General features: G+C 52.0%; 1 protein-coding gene across 2 annotated transcripts in view; it reads left to right on the top strand.

Moving 5' to 3' along the window:
* Positions 1-21,368, top strand: part of LOC116956509 (GTPase KRas) — a 30,968-nt gene extending 9,600 nt beyond the window's left edge. Inside the window, exons 2-5 of one of the 2 annotated variants that reach the window (XM_032978187.2) lie at positions 8,624-8,763; positions 10,338-10,516; positions 19,738-19,897; positions 20,624-21,368. In XM_032978187.2, the coding sequence (XP_032834078.2) occupies positions 8,653-8,763; positions 10,338-10,516; positions 19,738-19,897; positions 20,624-20,740 (567 nt within the window). In that variant the 5' untranslated portion in view covers positions 8,624-8,652 and the 3' untranslated portion in view covers positions 20,741-21,368. The remainder of the gene's footprint in view (positions 1-8,623; positions 8,764-10,337; positions 10,517-19,737; positions 19,898-20,623) is intronic. The other variant, XM_076054245.1, reaches the window with a different exon arrangement.
* The last annotated feature ends 319 nt before the right edge of the window (positions 21,369-21,687 follow it).

Here is a 21,687-nt window from a genome sequence, read left to right on the forward strand (position 1 = left end):
GGTGTGTGTCACGTGTCGTAGGTGTGTGTCACGTGTCGTAGGTGTGTGTCACGTGTTGTAGGTGTCACGTGTAGTAGGTGTCACGTGTAGTAGGTGTCACGTGTAGTAGGTGTGTGTCACGTGTAGTAGGTGTCACGTGTAGTAGGTGTCACGTGTAGTAGGTGTGTGTCACGTGTAGTAGGTGTGTGTCACGTGTAGTAGGTGTGTGTCACGTGTAGTAGGTGTCACGTGTAGTAGGTGTCACGTGTAGTCGGTGTCACGTGTAGTAGGTGTGTCACGTGTAGTAGGTGTGTCACGTGTAGTAGGTGTGTCACGTGTAGTAGGTGTCACGTGTAGTAGGTGTCACGTGTAGTAGGTGTGTGTCACGTGTAGTAGGTGTCACGTGTAGTAGGTGTGTGTCACGTGTTGTAGGTGTGTGTTACGTGTAGTAGGTGTCACGTGTAGTAGGTGTGTGTCACGTGTAGTAGGTGTCACGTCTAGTATGTGTGTGTCACGTGTAGTAGGTGTGTGTCACGTGTAGTAGGTGTCACGTGTAGTAGGTGTGTGTCACGTGTAGTAGGTGTCACGTCTAGTATGTGTGTGTCACGTGTAGTAGGTGTGTGTCACGTGTAGTAGGTGTGTGTCACGTGTAGTAGGTGTCACGTGTAGTAGGTGTCACGTGTAGTAGGTGTCACGTGTAGTAGGTGTCATGTGTAGTAGGTGTCACGTGTAGTAGGTGTCACGTGTAGTAGGTGTGTGTCACGTGTAGTAGGTGTGTGTCACGTGTAGTAGGTGTGTGTCACGTGTAGTAGGTGTGTGTCACGTGTAGTAGGTGTGTGTCACGTGTAGTAGGTGTGTGTCACGTGTAGTGTGTGTCACGTGTAGTAGGTGTCACGTGTAGTAGGTGTCACGTGTAGTAGGTGTCACGTGTAGTAGGTGTCACGTGTAGTAGGTGTCACGTGTAGTAGGTGTCACGTGTAGTAGGTGTGTGTCACGTGTAGTAGGTGTGTGTCACGTGTAGTAGGTGTCACGTGTAGTAGGTGTCACGTGTAGTAGGTGTGTGTCACGTGTAGTAGGTGTGTGTCACGTGTAGTAGGTGTGTGTCACGTGTAGTAGGTGTGTGTCACGTGTAGTAGGTGTGTGTCACGTGTAGTAGGTGTCACGTGTAGTAGGTGTCACGTGTAGTAGGTGTGTGTCACGTGTAGTAGGTGTCACGTGTAGTAGGTGTGTGTCACGTGTAGTAGGTGTGTGTCACGTGTAGTGTGTGTCACATCTAGTAGGTGTGTGTCACGTGTAGTAGGTGTGTGTCACGTGTAGTATGTGTCACGTGTAGTAGGTGTCACGGGTAGTAGGTGTGTGTCACGTGTAGTAGGTGTGTGTCACGTGTGGTAGGTGTCACGTGTGGTAGGTGTCACGTGTGGTAGGTGTCACGTGTAGTAGGTGTCACGTGTAGTCGGTGTCACGTGTAGTAGGTGTGTCACGTGTAGTAGGTGTGTCACGTGTAGTAGGTGTGTCACGTGTAGTAGGTGTCACGTGTAGTAGGTGTCACGTGTAGTAGGTGTGTGTCACGTGTAGTAGGTGTCACGTGTAGTAGGTGTGTGTCACGTGTTGTAGGTGTGTGTTACGTGTAGTAGGTGTCACGTGTAGTAGGTGTGTGTCACGTGTAGTAGGTGTCACGTCTAGTATGTGTGTGTCACGTGTAGTAGGTGTGTGTCACGTGTAGTAGGTGTCACGTGTAGTAGGTGTGTGTCACGTGTAGTGTGTGTCACATCTAGTAGGTGTGTGTCACGTGTAGTAGGTGTGTGTCACGTGTAGTAGGTGTCACGTGTAGTAGGTGTCACGTGTAGTAGGTGTCACGGGTAGTAGGTGTGTCACGTGTAGTAGGTGTCATGTGTAGTAGGTGTCACGTGTAGTAGGTGTGTGTCACGTGTAGTAGGTGTGTGTCACGTGTAGTAGGTGTGTGTCACGTGTAGTAGGTGTGTGTCACGTGTAGTAGGTGTCACGTGTAGTAGGTGTCACGTGTAGTAGGTGTGTGTCACGTGTAGTAGGTGTGTGTCACGTGTAGTAGGTGTCACGTGTAGTAGGTGTCACGTGTAGTAGGTGTCACGTGTAGTAGGTGTGTGTCACGTGTAGTAGGTGTCACGTGTAGTAGGTGTGTGTCACGTGTAGTAGGTGTGTGTCACGTGTAGTGTGTGTCACATCTAGTAGGTGTGTGTCACGTGTAGTAGGTGTGTGTCACGTGTAGTAGGTGTCACGTGTAGTAGGTGTCACGGGTAGTAGGTGTGTCACGTGTAGTAGGTGTGTGTCACGTGTGGTAGGTGTCACGTGTGGTAGGTGTCACGTGTGGTAGGTGTCACGTGTGGTAGGTGTGTGTGTCACGTGTGGTAGGTGTGTGTGTCACGTGTGGTAGGTGTGTGTGTCACGTGTGGTAGGTGTGTGTCACGTGTGGTAGGTGTGTGTCACGTGTGGTAGGTGTGTGTCACGTGTGGTAGGTGTGTGTCACGTGTGGTAGGTGTGTGTCACGTGTGGTAGGTGTGTGTCACGTGTGGTAGGTGTGTGTCACGTGTGGTAGGTGTGTGTCACGTGTGGTAGGTGTGTGTCACGTGTAGTGTGTGTCACGTGTGGTAGGTGTGTGTCACGTGTGGTAGGTGTGTGTCACGTGTGGTTTGTGTGTGTCACGTGTGGTAGGTGTGTGTCACGTGTGGTAGGTGTCACGTGTGGTGTGTGTCACGTGTGGTGTGTGTCACGTGTAGTGTGTGTCACGTGTAGTAGGTGTCACGTGTAGTAGGTGTCACGTGTAGTAGGTGTCACGTGTAGTGTGTGTCACGTGTAGTGTGTGTCACGTGTAGTGTGTGTCACGTGTAGTAGGTGTCACGTGTAGTAGGTGTCACGTGTAGTAGGTGTCACGTGTAGTAGGTGTCACGTGTAGTAGGTGTCACGTGTAGTAGGTGTCACGTGTAGTAGGTGTCACGTGTAGTAGGTGTCACGTGTAGTAGGTGTGTGTCACGTGTAGTGTGTGTGTGTCACGTGTAGTAGGTGTCACGTGTAGTAGGTGTCACGTGTAGTAGGTGTCACGTGTAGTGTGTGTGTCACGTGTAGTGTGTGTGTGTCACGTGTAGTGTGTGTGTGTCACGTGTAGTAGGTGTCACGTGTTGTAGGTGTCACGTGTAGTAGGTGTGTGTCACGTGTAGTAGGTGTCACGTGTAGTAGGTGTCACGTGTAGTAGGTGTGTGTCACGTGTTGTAGGTGTCACGTGTGGTAGGTGTGTGTCACGTGTGGTAGGTGTGTGTCACGTGTTGTAGGTGTGTGTCACGTGTAGTAGGTGTGTGTCACGTGTAGTAGGTGTGTGTCACGTGTAGTAGGTGTGTGTCACGTGTAGTGTGTGTGTGTCACGTGTAGTGTGTGTGTGTCACGTGTAGTAGGTGTGTGTCACGTGTAGTGTGTGGGTGTCACGTGTAGTAGGTGTGTGTCACGTGTAGTAGGTGTCACGTGTAGTAGGTGTGTGTCACGTCTAGTAGGTGTGTGTCACGTGTAGTAGGTGTGTGTCACGTGTGGTGTGTGTCACGTGTGGTGTGTCACGTGTGGTGTGTCACGTGTAGTAGGTGTGTGTCACGTGTGGTAGGTGTGTGTCACGTGTGGTAGGTGTGTGTCACGTGTGGTGTGTGTCACGTTTGGTAGGTGTGTGTCACGTGTAGTAGGTGTGTGTCACGTGTAGTAGGTGTGTGTCACGTGTAGTAGGTGTGTGTCACGTGTAGTAGGTGTCACGTGTAGTAGTAGGTGTGTCACGTGTAGTAGTAGGTATGTCACGTGTAGTAGGTGTCACGTGTAGTAGGTGTGTGTCACGTGTAGTAGGTGTGTGTCACGTGTAGTAGTAGGTGTGTGTCACGTGTAGTAGGTGTGTCACGTGTAGTAGGTGTGTCACGTGTAGTAGGTGTCACGTGTAGTAGGTGTCACGTGTAGTAGGTGTGTGTCACGTGTAGTAGGTGTGTGTCACGTGTAGTAGGTGTGTGTCACGTGTAGTAGGTGTGTGTCACGTGTAGTAGGTGTCACGTGTAGTAGGTGTCACGTGTAGTAGGTGTCACGTGTAGTAGGTGTCACGTGTAGTAGGTGTCACGTGTAGTAGGCTAGCACAAGTAATAGCCCAACGATGCAGCTTTATTGTCGTCATCATCGTCATTGTCATCATCGTCTTAGTCGTCATCATCGTCACCATCGTCGTCATCATCGTCACCATCGTCATCATCATCGTCGTCATCGTCATCATCATCGTCGTCATCGTTATCTTCATCATCACCATTGTCATCGTCGTCATCATCACCGTTGTCATCGTCGTCATCATCGTCATCGTCTTCATCATCGTCACCATCATCATCATTGTCATCATTGTCGTCATCGTCATCATCATCGTCGTCATCGTCATCTTCATCATCACCATTGTCATCGTCATCATCATCACCGTTGTCATCGTCGTCATCATCGTCATCGTCTTCATCATCGTCACCATCATCATCATTGTCATCATCGTCGTCACCATCGTCATCATCGTCATCATCATCGTCACCGTCGTCGTCGTCGTCGTCATCGTCGTCACCATCGTCGTCATCCTCGTCATCATTGTCGTCGTTGTCATCATAGTCGTCATCATCATCGTCGTCATCGTCGTCATCATCGTCACCATTGTCATCGTCGTCGTCATCGTCGTCACCATCGTCGTCATCCTCGTCATCATCGTCGTCATTGTCATCATCGTCGTCATCATCGTCACCATCGTCATCATCGTCATCATCATCGTCATCATCGCCACCATTGTCATTGTCGTCGTCATCGTCGTCGTCGTCATTGTCGTCACCATCGTCATCGTCGTCATCATCGTCACCATCGTCATCATCGTCATCATCGCCACCATTGTCATTGTCGTCGTCATCATCGTCACCATCGTCGTCGTCGTCATCATCATCGTCACCATCGTCGTCACCATCGTCACCATTATCGTCGTCATCATCGTCGTCATCATCAACGTTGTTATCGTCATCATTGTCGTCGTCGTCATCATTGTCGTCGTCGTCATCGTCGCGTGGAAATTCATCGCGGCAGCTAAGTTACTCCTCCTAAACGCGTGGTGATGTTGATTCTAAATGTTGATGGGGGGGGGGGGTGGGGAATAAGTAATATATATTGAAAAAAACTTTTTTTTTTAAACACGTTTTAATGAAATGTACTAGTAATGTCAGAACTCCACGACTCCAGGAAGTGGCCCCGAAGCTTGCCACAACGTAAGGGGGACCGTGGCCAACTACAGCCAACGTGAGTTGAGCGTGGACAATCAGACCCAAGCCGAAACAAAACGTATAAAAAATAATGTTTAAAAAAAAATATTTTTTTGTATGATATAATCTAGTATTGTCATCACTATGACATAAGTATAGCAAGTTCTTAGTCGATACCACATTGGGAAGTGGGTTACAATTGAGTTACAGGATTTGAGGATACAACAACAGACAGAATGAGTTAATAAAAAGCGTGTAATAATAAAAAAACGTTTTAAAATATAAATATTTTTTTAATGATAGAATGCAGTACTGTCATCTGTATGACATAAGTATACCAATTTAACATGTAGGCTTTCGCGACCAATATTATTCATAATAAAGGTTTTTGGGTTAGATCGCGTTAGTTATAAATGTGTCGTAACCCTCCACCACCCGACACGGCCAATCAGCAAAAAAAAGTGTCACGTTGACAAAAGACAAAATAGTTCACTTACTTTAGCCCACCGGTGTGTTGTGGATTCACTCTTCAACACACCGGTGGGCTAAAGTAGTGAACTCTTTGTCTTTTGTCAACGTGACACTTTTTTTGCTGATTGGCCGTGTCGGGTAGTGGAGGGTTACGACACATTTATAACTAACGCGATCTAACACAAAAACCTTTATTATGAATAAGTATACCAAGTTCTTAGTCGATACCTCATTGTGAAGTGGGTTACAATTGAGTTACAATGTTTGAGGATACAACAACAACAGACAGAGTGAGTTAATAAAAAGCGTGTAATAATAAAAAACAGAACGTTTTAAAATATATATATATTTTTTTACGATAGAATCTAGTATTGTCATCAGTATGACTTAAGTATATCAAGTTTGCAGTCGATACCACATTGGGAAGTGGGTTACAATTGAGTTACAGGATTTGAGGACACAACAACAACGACAACAGACCAGAGCGAGTTAATTGAAAGCGTGTAAAAACCCCGGGGGGACCCCCCCCCCCCCCCCCGGGAACGAAACGCGTTCCCGCAATAACGTTGACGGCACAGGATCCGGTTCGCGTGACGGAGACAACACCCACCGGGTAGCCGATTCTACAGGCGTCGGGGTCTGGATTGAACCCCCCCCTGCCGCGACCTCTCCCTGAGTACCGGGCGAGGTAGTCAACATCTCTCCCTAGAGCGGTGGTGGTGGTGGACGAGCGGTATTTATTTTCTGTCCGGAGAATGTGGCGGTAATAGGTGATGGGGGGGGGGGGGGGTTGGGGGGTGAGGGTTGTGATGGAATGGCAGCCAAAGGAGAGGAACGGCTGCGATGGAGCTGCCAGGCTGCGACATTCCACAAACATCTCCGCCCTGGTCGTGTGTCTCCGGCTTGCCCACGGTCACCGCAGTCTTTGCCTGGTCGAGAGTTCTTAGTAATAGGTTTTTACCCTTTTAACTGGCACACACAAAAAAACTGACACCTTTATTCAAGGCATCATGTTTGCAATAACCACAACACAAGCAGTCAAAATGCAAAACAAAATGAGACAACTCTGATAATGATATTGGCACTGTCCTTGAATTTGATTGGTCCACACCCGAGACGGCTTTTCTTAGAGCCCTTTAGTCTCCACTGGTGTTGGACCAGAAGACGCCAAAAGGCGTACAACTCAAAAACAGCGCACTATCAGAGTATTGAGGGCTCGGGGTGAGCATTAACATTATGAGACCTCCTTTGCCAGAAACAAGATATAGGAATAGGTTTTACCCTTTTAACTGGCACACAAAAATACTGACACCTTTATTCAAGGCATCATGTTTGCAATGACCACAACACCAGCAGTCAAAATGCAAAACAAAATGAGACAACTCTGATAATGATATTGGCACTGCCCTTGAATTTGATTGGTCCACACCCGAGAGACGGCTTTTACTTAGAGCCCTTTAGTCTCCACTGGTGTTGGACCAGATGACTCCAAAAGGCGTTCTTGTTACGGGTCTCGTTTGCCATTGTAACTTTGATTGGATGAACGTTACACACACACACACACACGTGCACGTGCGTGTGTTCATCCATTTCACTTTTCACGTATTAGGTATGACCCCGTGAGCCGTGCGGCTCACGACTCCCGGTGCGACCGCAAACAAAACAAAAACACGAACGGGGGGGGGGGGGGGTAAGAAACGTCTTGAAGTGGCGACACGCGGCGAAGTCTTCCATCGTCGCCATCGTCGCCGTGCACGAATCTCGGTGGGGGGAGCGGTTAGCGCTACGAGCCCGGTCACCCGAGTTCGATTCCCCGCTCGCGACCAACGCATCCGCTAGGTCGACTCGGCCTCCAGCGACGTATCCTGGTGCGCGGTGTGTTAGTAAACGTCGCCACTGGGGAGACAAAGGCGGCCGGGCGTGGTCGCCGGCCACCCCACGCCCGCCCCCCCCTTCGTGTGCCACGGCGCCGGCCTTCGTAGGCGCCGCTCTCCTAACCGCACTTGCCCCGACAGTCTGCGAAGGCTACACGGGGGATCTTTGTGTGCGTACGTGTGTGTGTGCGTGAGTGGGGAGCGATAGTGTAGCGGTTAGCGCTACGCTGCGCTATGAACCTGGCGACCCGGGTTCGATTCCCGCTCACGGCCAACACCAGTGACGATTATCTGAACCGGTCCCGGGCCTCCCCTAGGTCGACTCGGCCTCAAATGAGTACCTGGTGCGGTGTGTAAACATTGCCACTAGGGAGACAAAGGCGGTCGGGCGTGGTGCTGGCCACCCACCCCCTCGTGTACCGTTCCGGCCTTCATAGGTGCTCGCTAACAGCACTTGCCCCTACGGTCTGTTCAGGCTATACGGGGGATCTTTGTGTGTGTGTGTGTGCGTGCGTGTGTGTGTGCGTGTGTGTGTGTGCGTGTGTGTGCGTGTGTGCGTGTGTGTGTGTGCGTGTGTGCGTGCGTGTGTGTGTGCGTGTGTGCGTGTGTGCGTGCGTGTGTGTGTGCGTGTGTACGTGTGTGTGTGCGTGCGTGTGTGCGTGTGTGTGTGTGTGCGTGTGTGCGTGCGTGTGTACGTGTGTGTGTGTGTGCGTGTGTGTGTGCGTGTGTGCGTGTGTGTGTGTGTGTGTGCGTGTGTGCCTGTGTGTGTGTGTGCGTGTGTGCGTGTGTGTGTGTGTGTGTGTGCGTGCGTGCGTGTGCGTGCGTGTGTGCGTGTGTCTGTTGCCTCGCGTCTCGGTCCGTCAGCCCCATGGCACCACCTGGGTCTGAACCGTGTGACCTCCCGCCAGCGGCCGTTGGGACAGCTTCGCGTGGCCTCGCAAGTGCACCGCGCCTGGCACAAGCGCCGTGGTGAAGTCATCGAGGTTGTGGTTGTTGTTGTTGTTGTCGTCGTTGTTGTTGTCGTCGTCGCAGCAGCAGCAGCAGGCGGGACAGCGGGCGCCATGACGGAGTACAAGCTGGTGGTGGTGGGCGCTGGAGGTGTTGGCAAGAGCGCCCTCACCATCCAGCTCATCCAGAACCACTTTGTGGACGAGTACGACCCCACCATCGAGGTGAGCGCCCGCGGCGTCGCCGTAGCGACCTCGCAGACTTGCGGGCAGCGGTTCCATCGGCCTGGAACTCGCCTGCCCGCTCGCTCACCCAATAACCTACCCACCCATCCACCCACCTGCTCACCCGCTCTCTCATCGACCTACTCGCCCACCCACTCATTCACCCACCCGCTCACCTAATTACCCACCCACTCGCCTACTCACCCACTCCCCATAATTACCCATCCACCTACTCGCCCACCCACTTACTCGCCTAGTTATCCACCCAATCACATGCTCGCTCACCCACCTACCTACCTACTCACCCACGCACCCACTCGCCTACTCATCTTTTCGCCCACCCACCTACTCACCCACCCACCCACCTACTCACCCACCCACCTACTCACCTAGTTGCTCACCTGCCCGCTCACCTACTCACCCACTAATCTACTCACCCACTCACCCCCCCGCTCGCCTACCCACTCGCCCCCCCAACTCGCCTACCCGCTCGCCTACCCGCTCGCACACCCACTCGCACACCCACTCGCACACCCACTCGCACACCCGCTCGCACACCCACTCGCACACCCGCTCGCCCACCCGCTCGCACACCCACTCACCCACCCACTCGCACACCCGCTCGCACACCCACTCGCACACCCACTCACCCACCCGCTCGCACACCCACTCACCCACCCGCTCGCCCACCCACTCGCACACCCACTCACCCACCCGCTCGCCCACCCACTCGCACACCCACTCGCACACCCGCTCGCCCACCCAACCACTCGCCCACCCGCTCGCCCACCCACCCACTCGCCCACCCACTCGCCCACTCACCCACTCGCCCACCCACTCGCCCACCCGCTCGCCCACCCGCTCGCCCACCCACCCACTCGCCCACCCGCTCGCCCACCCGCTCGCCCACCCACCCACTCGCCCACCCGCTCGCCCACCCACCCACTCGCCCACCCACTCGCCCACTCACCCACTCGCCCACCCGGACCTCCCCGGGTCCAGGCGCGGTGCTGGCCACCCACCACCACCACCACCACCTCGTGAGTCGTGCCGCCCTTCACAGCAGCTGCTGCTGCTGCTGCTCGCTGTCTGTGTGGGCCTGCAGTCGGTTCTCCTGCAACGCGGTTGGAGCTGTGTTGTAAAATCCAGCGGGGGGGGGGGGGGGTTGAGCACGCCCAGCGGCAAGCACGCGCGAGACGCCTGTCACAGGCCGAACGAGTCACTGGGGGCGCCTGGGGTAGCATCTAGAGCAGTGGTTATCCACCTCCACCGCAGCCTTGTGTTGATCCCCCGGGATCAATTTGTGTTTTCGACGATTTGCCTTCGAGAACAAATCTGGCCCTGGGGAGATGCGGGCACCCCCTCCCGTCGGTTCGGAAGAAGCATCCAGCAGCATCCCGTTTTGTGTTGTTTGTTTTGTTTTCCCCAACCAATCGCGCGGCGAGTCCATCGCGCCCTCGTGCTGGGAGGCAATCGCGAACTCCTTGGCCGCCGACGTGTCTGCGAGGCTAATGTTGCCGGATGTCGGGGGGGGGGGGGGGGGCCGTTCTCCGTGCGGCGTGCCTTGGGTGCAGGACTCGTACCGGAAGCAGGTCGTGATCGACGGCGAGACGTGTCTGCTGGACATCCTGGACACGGCCGGGCAGGAGGAGTACAGCGCCATGCGTGACCAGTACATGCGCACCGGCGAGGGCTTCCTCTGTGTCTTCGCCATCAACAACTCCAAGTCCTTCGAGGACATCCACCAGTACAGGTGTGTGTGGGGTGTGTGTGGGGGGGTGCTTAGAGCATCCACCAGTACAGGTGTGTGTGTGTGTGGGGTGGGCTTACAGCATCCACCAGTACAGGTGTGTGTGTGTGTGTGGCGGGGGGCTTATAGCATCCACCAGTACAGGTGTGTGTGTGTGTGTGCTTACAGCATCCACCAGTACAGGTGTGTGTGTGTGTGTGTGGGGGTGTGCTTACAGCATCCACCAGTACAGGTGTGTGGGGGTGGGGTGGGCTTACAGCATCCACCAGTACAGGTGTGTGTGTGTGGGGGTGTGTGGGGGTGTGCTTACAGCATCCACCAGTACAGGTGTGTGTGTGTGTGCTTACAGCATCCACCAGTACAGGTGTGTGTGTGTGTGGGGTGGGCTTACAGCATCCACCAGTACAGGTGTGTGTGTGTGTGTGGGGTGTGCTGACAGCATCCACCAGTACAGGTGTGTGTGTGGGGGTGTGTGTGGGGGGCTTACAGCATCCACCAGTACAGGTGTGTGTGTGGGGGTGTGTGTGGGGGGCTTACAGCATCCACCAGTACAGGTGTGTGTGTGTGGGGGTGTGTGGGGGGCTTACATCTTCCACCAATACAGGTGTGTGTGTGTGGGGGGCTTACAGCATCCACCAGTACAGGTGTGTGGGGGTGTGTGGGGGTGTGTGTGGGGGGCTTATAGCATCCACCAGTACAGGTGTGTGTGTGTGTGGGGTGTGTGGGGGGCTTACATCTTCCACCAATACAGGTGTGTGTGTGTGGGGGTGTGTGTGGGGGGCTTACAGCATCCACCAGTACAGGTGTGTGTGTGGGGGGGGCTTACAGCATCCACCAGTACAGGTGTGTGTGTGTGTGTGGGGTGTGTGGGGGGCTTACAGCATCCACCAGTACAGGTGTGTGTGTGTGTGTGGGGGGATTACAGCATCCACCAGTACAGGTGTGTGTGTGGGGTGTGTGGGGGTTTGCTTACAGCATCCACCAGTACAGGTGTGTGTGTGTGTGGGGTGTGTGGGGGGCTTACATCTTCCACCAATACAGGTGTGTGTGTGTGGGGGTGTGTGTGGGGGGCTTACAGCATCCACCAGTACAGGTGTGTGTGTGGGGGGGGCTTACAGCATCCACCAGTACAGGTGTGTGTGGGGGGGGCTTACAGCATCCACCAGTACAGGTGTGTGTGGGTGTGTGGGGTGTGTGGGGGGCTTACAGCATCCACCAGTACAGGTGTGTGTGTGTGTGGGGGATTACAGCATCCACCAGTACAGGTGTGTGTGTGTGGGGGTGTGTGGGGGTGTGCTTACAGCATCCACCAGTACAGGTGTGTGTGTGTGTGGGGGGGTGCTTACAGCATCCACCAGTACAGGTGTGTGTGTGGGGGGGTGTGCTTACAGCATCCACCAGTACAGGAGGAAGGGTGTGTGTGTGTGTGTGTGGGGGTGTGCTTACAGCATCCACCAGTACAGGTGTGTGTGTGTGTGGGGTGCTTACAGCATCCACCAGTACAGGTGTGTGTGTGTGTGTGTGGGGGTGTGCTTACAGCATCCACCAGTACAGGTGTGTGTGTGGGTGTGTGGGGGGGCTTACAGCATCCACCAGTATAGGTGTGTGTGTGTGTGTGGGGGGGAAGGGCTTACAGCATCCACCAGTACAGGAGGAAGGGGGGGTGTGTGCGTGTGTGCGCATGGCCTGGCACAAGCGTCGTGGTGACGTCACCGCCACTTAGTGGCGAATGGCGGTTGTTGTTGTTGTTGTGGGGGACTTACAGCTGATGAAAGTTGCAAGCGGGAATTTCATCATCGCTTGCGGGTGGGGTTGGCATCGTCCCCCACTCCTCCTGATGTCGAGGGTAAATGGGCGAGGTTTAGGACTGTGACTCATGCAGCTGCATTGGCTGCTTTGGGTACGCGGTCAGGACCTCCCCAGAGACCCTGGCTGACAGAGGAGGTGTTCAGGATATTTGAGAAAAAGCGGCAGGCCCACTTTAATAGTCCACAGCATCCCACGTCAGAGAATGAGGAGGCTTACCGCAGCCTTCGCTCGGAGGTTCGGAGAGCCGTGAGGCGCTGCAAGGATGGGTGGTGGTCGCGAGTTGCTGAGGAGATGGAGTCTGCCTCAGTGGCCCGCGATCATAAATCCCTGTACAGGTGGCAGGGTGTGTGTGTGTGTGTGTCTTACAGTATCCACCAGTACAGGTGGCAGGGGGTGTGTGTGTGTGTCTTACACCATACACCAGTACAGGAGGCAGGGTGTGTGTGTGTGTGTCTTACAGTATCCACCAGTACAGGTGCAGGTGTGTGTGTGTGTTACACCATATCACCAGTACAGGTGGCAGGGTGTGTGTGTGTGTGTCTTACTGCTCCACCAGTACAGGTGGCAGGGTGTGTGTGTGTGTTACACCATACACCAGTACAGGTGGCAGGGTGTGTGTGTGTGTGTCTTACTGCTCCACCAGTACAGGTGGAGGGTGTGTGTGTGTGTTACACCATACACCAGTACAGGTGGCAGGGTGTGTGTGTGTGTGTCTTACTGCTCCACCAGTACAGTGGCAGGGTGTGTGTGTGTGTTACACCATACACCAGTACAGGTGGCAGGGTGTGTGTGTGTCTTACACAAATTCTTGAAAGATCTGGGCAAGGTCCCATCGGTGAGCTCCTCCGGCGGGCAAGGCTGCGATGGCTGGGTCATGTAGCCCGCATGCCCAGCCACCGCATACCGAAACAGCTTTTGTTCGGCCGGATCGAGGGGGCTAAACGGGCGCGGCACGGGCTAGAGAAGAGATGAGTGATGTGGTACAGGAGGACGTGGAGCTGAGTGGACTTGCCGATGACTGGTACCAGTGGTGTCAAGATCGGCCTCAGTGGAGGAGGCTCGTGAAGGACGCTACTGGGCAGTTGGAGGAAGTCGCCCTCCCAACAACAACGGAGGGCGGAGGAGCGACGCTCACAACAACGAGCGGAGCGCCGGGTGGCTAAAGCACAGCAGGTTGGCACAGTAGGGGGCACAGGTGGTGCATCAGCCAGTCATCTCAGTCAGTCGACCCGTGGTACCTGCTGGGTCTGCCCTGTGACCTCTTGCCAGTGGGCGTTCAACACTCCACGTGGCCTCAAGGTGCACATGTCCTGGCACAAGCGTCGTGGTGATGTCACCGCCACTTAGTGGCGAATGGCGGTTGTTGTTGTTGTCTTACACCCTGCCACCAGTACAGGAGGCAGGGTGTGTGTGTGTGTGTCTTACAGTACCCACCAGTACAGGTGGCAGGATGTGTGTGTGTCTTACAGTATCCACCAGTACAGGTGGCAGGGTATGTGTGTGTGTGTGTCTTACAGTATCCACCAGTACAGGAGGCAGGGTATGTGTGTGTGTGTGTCTTACAGTATCCACCAGTACAGGTGGCAGGTGTGTGTGTGTGTGTCTTACAGTATCCACCAGTACAGGAGGCAGGGTGTGTGTGTGTGTCTTACAGTATCCACCAGTACAGGTGGCAGGGTGTGTGTGTGTGTCTTACAGTATCCACCAGTACAGGAGGCAGGGTATGTGTGTGTGTGTGTGTCTTACAGTATCCACCAGTACAGGTGGCAGGGTGTGTGTGTGTGTGTCTTACAGTATCCACCAGTACAGGAGGCAGGGTGTGTGTGTGTGTGTGTCTTACAGTATCCACCAGTACAGGTGGCAGGGTATGTGTGTGTCATACACCATACACCAGTACAGGAGGCAGGGTGTGTGTGTGTGTGTCTTACTGCTCCACCAGTACAGGTGGCAGGGTGTGTGTGTGGGGGTCTTACACCATACACCAGTACAGGAGGTAGGGTGTGTGTGTGTGTGTCTTACACCATACACCAGTACAGATGGCAGGGTGTGTGTGTGTGTGTCTTACTGCTCCACCAGTACATGTGGCAGGGTGTGTGTGTGTGGGTCTTACACCATACACCAGTACAGGAGGCACGGTGTGTGTGTGGGGGTCTTACTGCTCCACCAGTACAGGTGGCAGGGTGTGTGTGTGTGTGTCTTACACCATACACCAGTACAGGTGGCAGGGTGTGTGTGTGTGTGTCTTACACCATACACCAGTACAGGTGGCAGGGTGTGTGTGTGTGTGTGTCTTACACCATACACCAGTACAGGTAGCAGGGTGTGTGTGTGTGTGTCTTACACCATACACCAGTACAGGAGGCAGGGTGTGTGTGTGTGTGTCTTACTGCTCCACCAGTACAGGTGGCAGGGTGTGTGTGTGGGGGTCTTACACCATACACCAGTACAGGTGGCAGGGTGTGTGTGTGGGGGTCTTACACCATACACCAGTACAGGTGGCAGGGTGTGTGTGTCTTACACCATACACCAGTACAGGAGGCAGGGTATGTGTGTGTGTGGGGGTCTTACACCATACACCAGTACAGGAGGTAGGGTGTGTGTGTGTGTCTTACACCATACACCAGTACAGGTGGCAGGGTGTGTGTGTGTGTGTCTTACTGCTCCACCAGTACAGGAGGCAGGGTGTGTGTGTGTGTGTGTCTTACACATACACCAGTACAGGTGGCAGGGTGTGTGTGTGTGTGTGTCTTACACCATACACCAGTACAGGAGGCAGGGTGTGTGTGTGTGTCTTACTGCTCCACCAGTACAGGTGGCAGGGTGTGTGTGTGTGTGTCTTACACCATACACCAGTACAGGTGGCAGGGTGTGTGTGTGTGTGTCTTACTGCTCCACCAGTACAGGTGGCAGGGTGTGTGTGTGTGTGGGGGTCTTACAGCTTCCACCAGTACAGGTGGAAGCTGTGAGCCCCCCACACACACACACGGAGGTGTGGAGGAAGTGCAACAAACTAGAACGGGGAAGGGGAAAAAACCACGGAGCAGCTGTAAGAGAAACGAGTTTGTTGTCAACCTTAGATGATGATGGTGGTGGTGTAAAAGTGCCCAGCTTGCAGTGGCTTCCTAACATCGAAAGGAAGGAGCGTTCCAGACGGCCTTCTTTATTCTACGACGAGCCAAAAGTGTAGTGTATAGTGTATAGTAGTGTGTAGTAGTTTGTAGTGTATTGTGGTGTATAGTGTATTGTATAGTAGTGTATAGTGTAGTGTATAGTATTATATAGTATTGTTAAGTTGTATAGTATTATTTAGTAGTGTGTAGTGTAGTGTGTAGTAGTGTATAGTGTGTGTGTAGTAGTGTGTATAGTGTATTGTAGTGTGTAGTGTATAGTAATGTATTGTAGTGTATAGTAGTGTGTAGTAGTGTAGTGTATAGTAGTGTGTAGTGCATAGTAGTGTATAGTAGTGTATAGTGTAGTATGTCGTGTATTGTAGTGTGTAGTGTATAGTAGTGTTATAGTGTAGTGTATAGTAGTGTATAGTAGTGTGTAGTGTATAGTGTAGTGTGTAGTGTATAGTAGTGTATTGTAGTGTATAGTGTATTGTATAGTAGTGTATAGTGTAGTGTATAGTATTATATAGTATTGTGTAGTGTATAGTATTATTTACTAGTGTGTAGTGTAGTGTATAGTAGTGTGTAGTGTATAGTAGTGTGTAAGTGTATAGTAGTGTATAGTGTAGTGTATTGTAGTGTGTCGTGTATTGTAGTGTGTAGTGTATAGTGTAGTGTATAGTAGTGTTATAGTGTAGTGTATAGTAGTGTATAGTGTAGTGTATAGTGTATTGTATAGTAGTGTGTAGTGTATAGTGTAGTGTATAGTATTATATAGTATTGTGTAGTGTATAGTATTATTTAGTAGTGTGTAGTGTAGTGTATAGTAGTGTGTAGTGTAGTGTATAGTAGTGTGTAGTGTAGTGTATAGTAGTGTGTAGTAGTGTATAGTGTATTGTAGTGTGTAGTGTATAGTAATGTATTGTAGTGTATAGTAGTGTGTAGTAGTGTATAGTGTAGTGTATAGTAGTGTATAGTGTAGTGTATAGTAGTGTATTGTAGTATGTCGTGTATGTAGTGTATAGTGTAGTGTATAGTAGTGTATTGTAGTTGTCGTGTATTGTAGTGTGTAGTGTATATTGTAGTGTATAGTAGTGTTATAGTGTAGTATATAGTATGTGTGTAGTGTATAGTGTAGTGTATAGTAGTGTATAGTGTAGTGTATAGTAGTGTAGTGTATAGTGTAGTGTATAGTAGTGTGTAGTGTATTGTAGTGTATAGTGTAGTGTGTAGTGGTATTGTAGTGTGTAGTGTATAGTAGTGTATTGTAGTGTATAGTCGTGTGTAGTGTATAGTGTATTGTAGTGTATAACAGTGTGTAGTGTATTGTAGTGTATAGGTAGTGTGTAGTGTGGTGTAGTGTATTGTAGTGTATAGTAGTGTATAGTGTAGTGTGTAGTGTATTGTAGTTTATAGTAGTGTATTGTATTATATAGTAGTGTATAGTAGTGTGTACTGTATTGTAGTGTATTGTATAGTAGTGTGTAGTGTATTGTAGTGTGTAGTGTATATATAGTAGTGTATAGTGTAGTGTATAGTAGTGTATGTAGTATGTCGTGTATTGTAGTGTGTAGTGTATAGTGTAGTGTATAGTAGTGTTATAGTGTAGTGTATAGTAGTGTGTAGTGTATAGTGTAGTGTATAGTAGTGTGTAGTGTATAGTGTAGTGTATAGTAGTAGTGTAGTGTATTGTAGTGTATAGTGTAGTGTGTAGTGTATTGTAGTGTGTAGTGTATAGTAGTGTATTGTAGTGTATTGTCGTGTGTAGTGTATAGTGTATTGTAGTGTATAGCAGTGTGTAGTGTATAGTGTATTGTAGTGTATAGTAGTGTGTAGTGTGGTGTAGTGTATTGTAGTGTATAGTAGTGTATAGTGTAGTGTGTAGTGTATTGTAGTTTATAGTAGTGTATTGTATTATATAGTAGTGTATAGTAGTGTGTACTGTATTGTAGTGTAGTGTATAGTAGTGTGTAGTGTATTGTAGTGTGTAGTGTATTGTATAGTAGTGTATAGTGTAGTGTGTCGTGTATTGTTTTATATAGTAGTGTATTGTAGTGTATAGTAGTGTGTAGTGTATTGTATTATATAGTAGTGTGTAGTGTAGTGTGTAGTGTATTGTAGTGTGTAGTGTATTGTATAGTAGTGTGTAGTGTATTGTAGTGTGTAGTGTATTGTAGTGTATAGTAGTGTAGTGTATTGTATTATATAGTAGTGTATAGTAGTGTGTAGTGTATTGTAGTGTAGTGTATAGTAGTGTATAGTGTAGTGTGTAGTGTATAGTATTATTTAGTAGTGTGTAGTGTATAGTATTATATAGTAGTGTATTGTATTATATAGTAGTGTGTAGTGTATTGTATAGTAGTGTGTAGTGTATTGTAGTGTATAGTGTAGTGTGTAGTGTATTGTATTATATAGTAGTGTGTAGTGTATAGTATTATATAGTAGTGTGTAGTGTATTGTATTATATAGTAGTGTGTAGTGTGTATTGCATTGTAGTGTATAGTAGTGTGTAGTGTATAGTGTAGTGTGTAGTGTACTCTATGGTTCTATTCGGTAAAGTCACGTAGGTAAAAAATAAAATAACAAAAATCTCGACGTTTCGGCCACAACACAAGTGGCCTTCATCAGGTGAAGGGACTGGACTGTCCAGAGGACAGCGTTGGAGTGAAGACAGTAAGCCCAGGTCGCGTCCTTTAAGCTTGTGGTCGCGGCATCTTTTGAGGAAGGTCAGCGTCTCGATGAGCTTTGACTTCTTGTCCCGTTGTCTGTTGAAAGCTGTCTTCACTCCAACGCTGTCCTCTGGACAGTCCGGTCCCTTCACCTGATGAAGGCCGCTTGTGTTGTGGCCGAAACGTCGTGATTTTTGTTGTTTTATTTTTTTACCTACGTGACTTTACCGAATAGAACCAAAGAGTATGGATCCTTGCAGTCACGAAAGCTTCAAATCTAGAATAGTGTGTAGTGATAAAGTATTAAAGCTTTCGTGACTGCATAAAATTACTCATTGGTTTTTTCGGTAAAGTCACGTACGTAGAAATACCATACATACGTGACCTTCCCGAAAAAAACAATGAGTGTGTAGTGTATTGTAGTGTATAGCAGTGTATAGTGTAGTGTGTAGTGTATTGTATTATATAGTAGTGTGTAGTGTATAGTATTATATTGTAGTGTGTAGTGTATTGTATTATATAGTAGTGCGTAGTGTATTGTATTATATAGTAGTGTGTAGTGTATAGCATTATATAGTAGTGTGTAGTGTATTGTATTATATAGTAGTGTATAGTGTAGTGTATTGTATGCTATAGTAGTGTGTAGTAGTGTGTAGTGTATCGTAGTGTATAGTGTAGTGTGTAGTTTATAGTAGTGTAGTGTATAGTAGTGTAGTGTATAGTAGTGTAGTGTATAGTGTAGTGTGGAGTAGTGTAGTGTATTGTAGTGTATAGTGTAGTGTATAGTAGTGTATAGTGTAGTGTATTGTAGTGTATAGTGTAGTGTAGAGTAGTGTATAGTAGTGTATAGTGTAGAGTAGTGTACTGTATTATATAGTAGTGTGTAGTGGAGCCACAATCCGCTGCCGCCGCTGCTGCTGCTGCGAGCATGACGACCTTTAGCAAGTCCGGCGTGACCGCTGCCGACCCCTTGGGGAGGGGTCGGCAGCGAGGCGGCGGCCTCGCCCGGAGCGTCGTCACCGTCACCGTCACCGTCGTCACCGTCACCGTCGTCACCGTCACTGTCACCGTCACCGTCGTCACCGTCACTGTCACCGTCACTGTCGTCACCGTCACCGTCACTGTCACCGTCGTCACCGTCACCGTCACCGTCGTCACCGTCACCGTCACCGTCGTCACCGTCACCGTCACCGTCGTCACCGTCACCGTCACCGTCGTCACCGTCACCGTCGTCACCGTCACTGTCACCGTCACCGTCGTCACCGTCACTGTCACCGTCACTGTCGTCACCGTCACCGTCACCGTCGTCACCGTCACCGTCACCGTCGTCACCGTCACCGTCACCGTCGTCACCGTCACCGTCACCGTCGTCACCGTCACCGTCACCGTCGTCACCGTCACCGTCACCGTCGTCACCGTCACCGTCACCGTCGTCACCGTCACCGTCACCGTCACCGTCGTCACCGTCACCGTCACCGTCGTCACCGTCACCGTCACCGTCACCGTCGTCACCGTCACCGTCACTGTCACCGTCGTCACCGTCACCGTCACCGTCACCGTCGTCACCGTCACCGTCACCGTCACCGGGACGCACGGCCGCGACCGAGCACTGCCGCCCGCCCGCCCGCCCTTGCAGGGAACAGATCAAGCGCGTCAAGGACTCTGAGGACGTGCCGATGGTGCTGGTGGGTAACAAGTGTGACCTGCCCACGCGGACCGTGGACACGAAGCAGGCGCAGGAGCTGGCACGCAGCTACGGCATCCCCTTCATAGAGACCTCCGCCAAGACTCGGCAGGTAGGCGGGGGGAGGGGGGGGGCGAGGGGGGCGGGGGGAGGTGGGGGCAGCTGTGGGGGGGGGTGGTTGGGGAGTGTCCAGGGGGAGTAAGGGGCGGCTGGTGGGGGTCGTGGCGTGCCGCACCACGACCCCGGCGACCCGGGGGGGTTCGATTCCCGCGTGCCTGGGATGCCGCCTGGCCACGTGGCCGTGTGTCCGCGTGTCCGCGTGTGTGTGTGTGCGAGGCTATGGGTGTTCGCCCTGCGTGTCTGCGTGTCCGTGTGTCCGCGTGTCCGCGCGTGTGTGCGAGGCTATGGGTGTTGGTCCTGCGTGGCCGCGTGTCCGCGTGTCCGTGTGTCCGTGCGTGTGTAAGGCTATCGGTGTTGGCCCTGCGTGTCTGCCTGTCCGTGTGTCCGTGTGTCCGTGTGTGTGTAAGGCTATGGGTGTTCGCCCTGCGTGTCTGCGTGTCCGTGTGTGTGCGAGGCTATGGGTGTTGGCCCTGTGTGTCCGCGTGTCCGCGTGTGTGCGAGGCTATGGGTGTTCGCCCTGCGTGTCTGTGTGTCCGTGTGTCCGCCTGTCTGCGTGTGTCCGCGAGGCTCCGGTGTTGGCCCCCCGCGTGTCCGTGCGCGTCTCTGCGCACGAGCCCCTCCCGTCGTCCCGCATGAGAGCGTGAGGCCCCCCCCCCCCCCCCCCCCGCCCCCCCCCCTCTGACGAGAGGCTCCGCTGTGTGCGTGCCCCCTGCTGCAGGGCGTGGACGACGCCTTCTACACCCTGGTGCGGGAGATCCGCAAGTACAAGGACCGCGTGAGTAAAGACGGGCGGAAGAAGAAAAAGAAATCGAAAAAGAAGTGCCTCCTCATGTAAATTTCATTCCCTCCCTCCTCCTGCTGCCCCCTGGCCCCCCTGGCCCCCCCTGGCCCCCCCTTCCCTCCCTGCCTCGCCCCTCCCTCCGACGGTGACGAGAGAACAGAGGGGGGGGGGCGGGTGGGGGGTGGAGGGGAGGGGGCATTACCGCAGCACGGCAACCGCCACCCGAATGTGTGGAGAATGCGGAGACCCGGTCCTGAGCTCGGCTTCAATTGGGCCCCCCCCCCCCCCACACACTCACTCAGACCCCCCCCCCCCCCTCCCCTGGTTTTGGAGGGGGGGGTGGGAAATAATTAAAATAAAAATGATCGACCGGCCACTCCCTCCTCCTCCTCTGCCTCCCTGTTCCCCCTCCTCCTCCTCCTCGTCTCCCTCCTCCTCCTCTCCCTCCTCCTCCTCTCCCTCCTCCTCTCCCTCCTCCTCCTCTCCCTCCTCCTCCTCTCCCTCCTCCTCCTCGTCGTCGTGGTAACTGGCGGAAGGAGTAGAGGCGGGGCGGGGGGGGTGTGGGAGCGGCTTTGGAGAATGAAAAGAAATTGAATTCGGTTGCCGGTTAATTTTTTTTTGGCTTTTAAGGTTTAATTTTTTTGTAACGATGAGAACCGTCGTAAATATTGGGGGGGGAGGGGGGGGGGGTGGGGAGTCTGGGTGGGGGGGGGGTGTGTGGGGGGGGGGGGGCGATTTTGGGATGGAGGGAGGGGGAGGTGGCGGGGGTGGTGGTTGTGGTTGTTGTTGTTGGTGTTGTGCATTTCTCGAACGCAAGCGAGCGAATCAGCGAACGCGCGGAGGTTTGCGGTTGGTGGAAAGAAACGGAAAAAGGCAAAAATTACTGAAATGTAAAACGTTCGCTTTAAGACGATTGTTGGGTTGTTATTTTTTTTTGCGCTTGTGGAAAATGCCCGGTGATGATGATTTGATGATCACGACGACGATGATGATGGTGGTGG

The sequence above is a fragment of the Petromyzon marinus genome, chromosome 65, assembly GCF_048934315.1.
Source record: "Petromyzon marinus isolate PM22_M1 ecotype Great Lakes invasive population chromosome 65, UKy_Petmar_22M1.pri1.0, whole genome shotgun sequence".
NCBI classification, from domain to species: domain Eukaryota; kingdom Metazoa; phylum Chordata; class Hyperoartia; order Petromyzontiformes; family Petromyzontidae; genus Petromyzon; species Petromyzon marinus.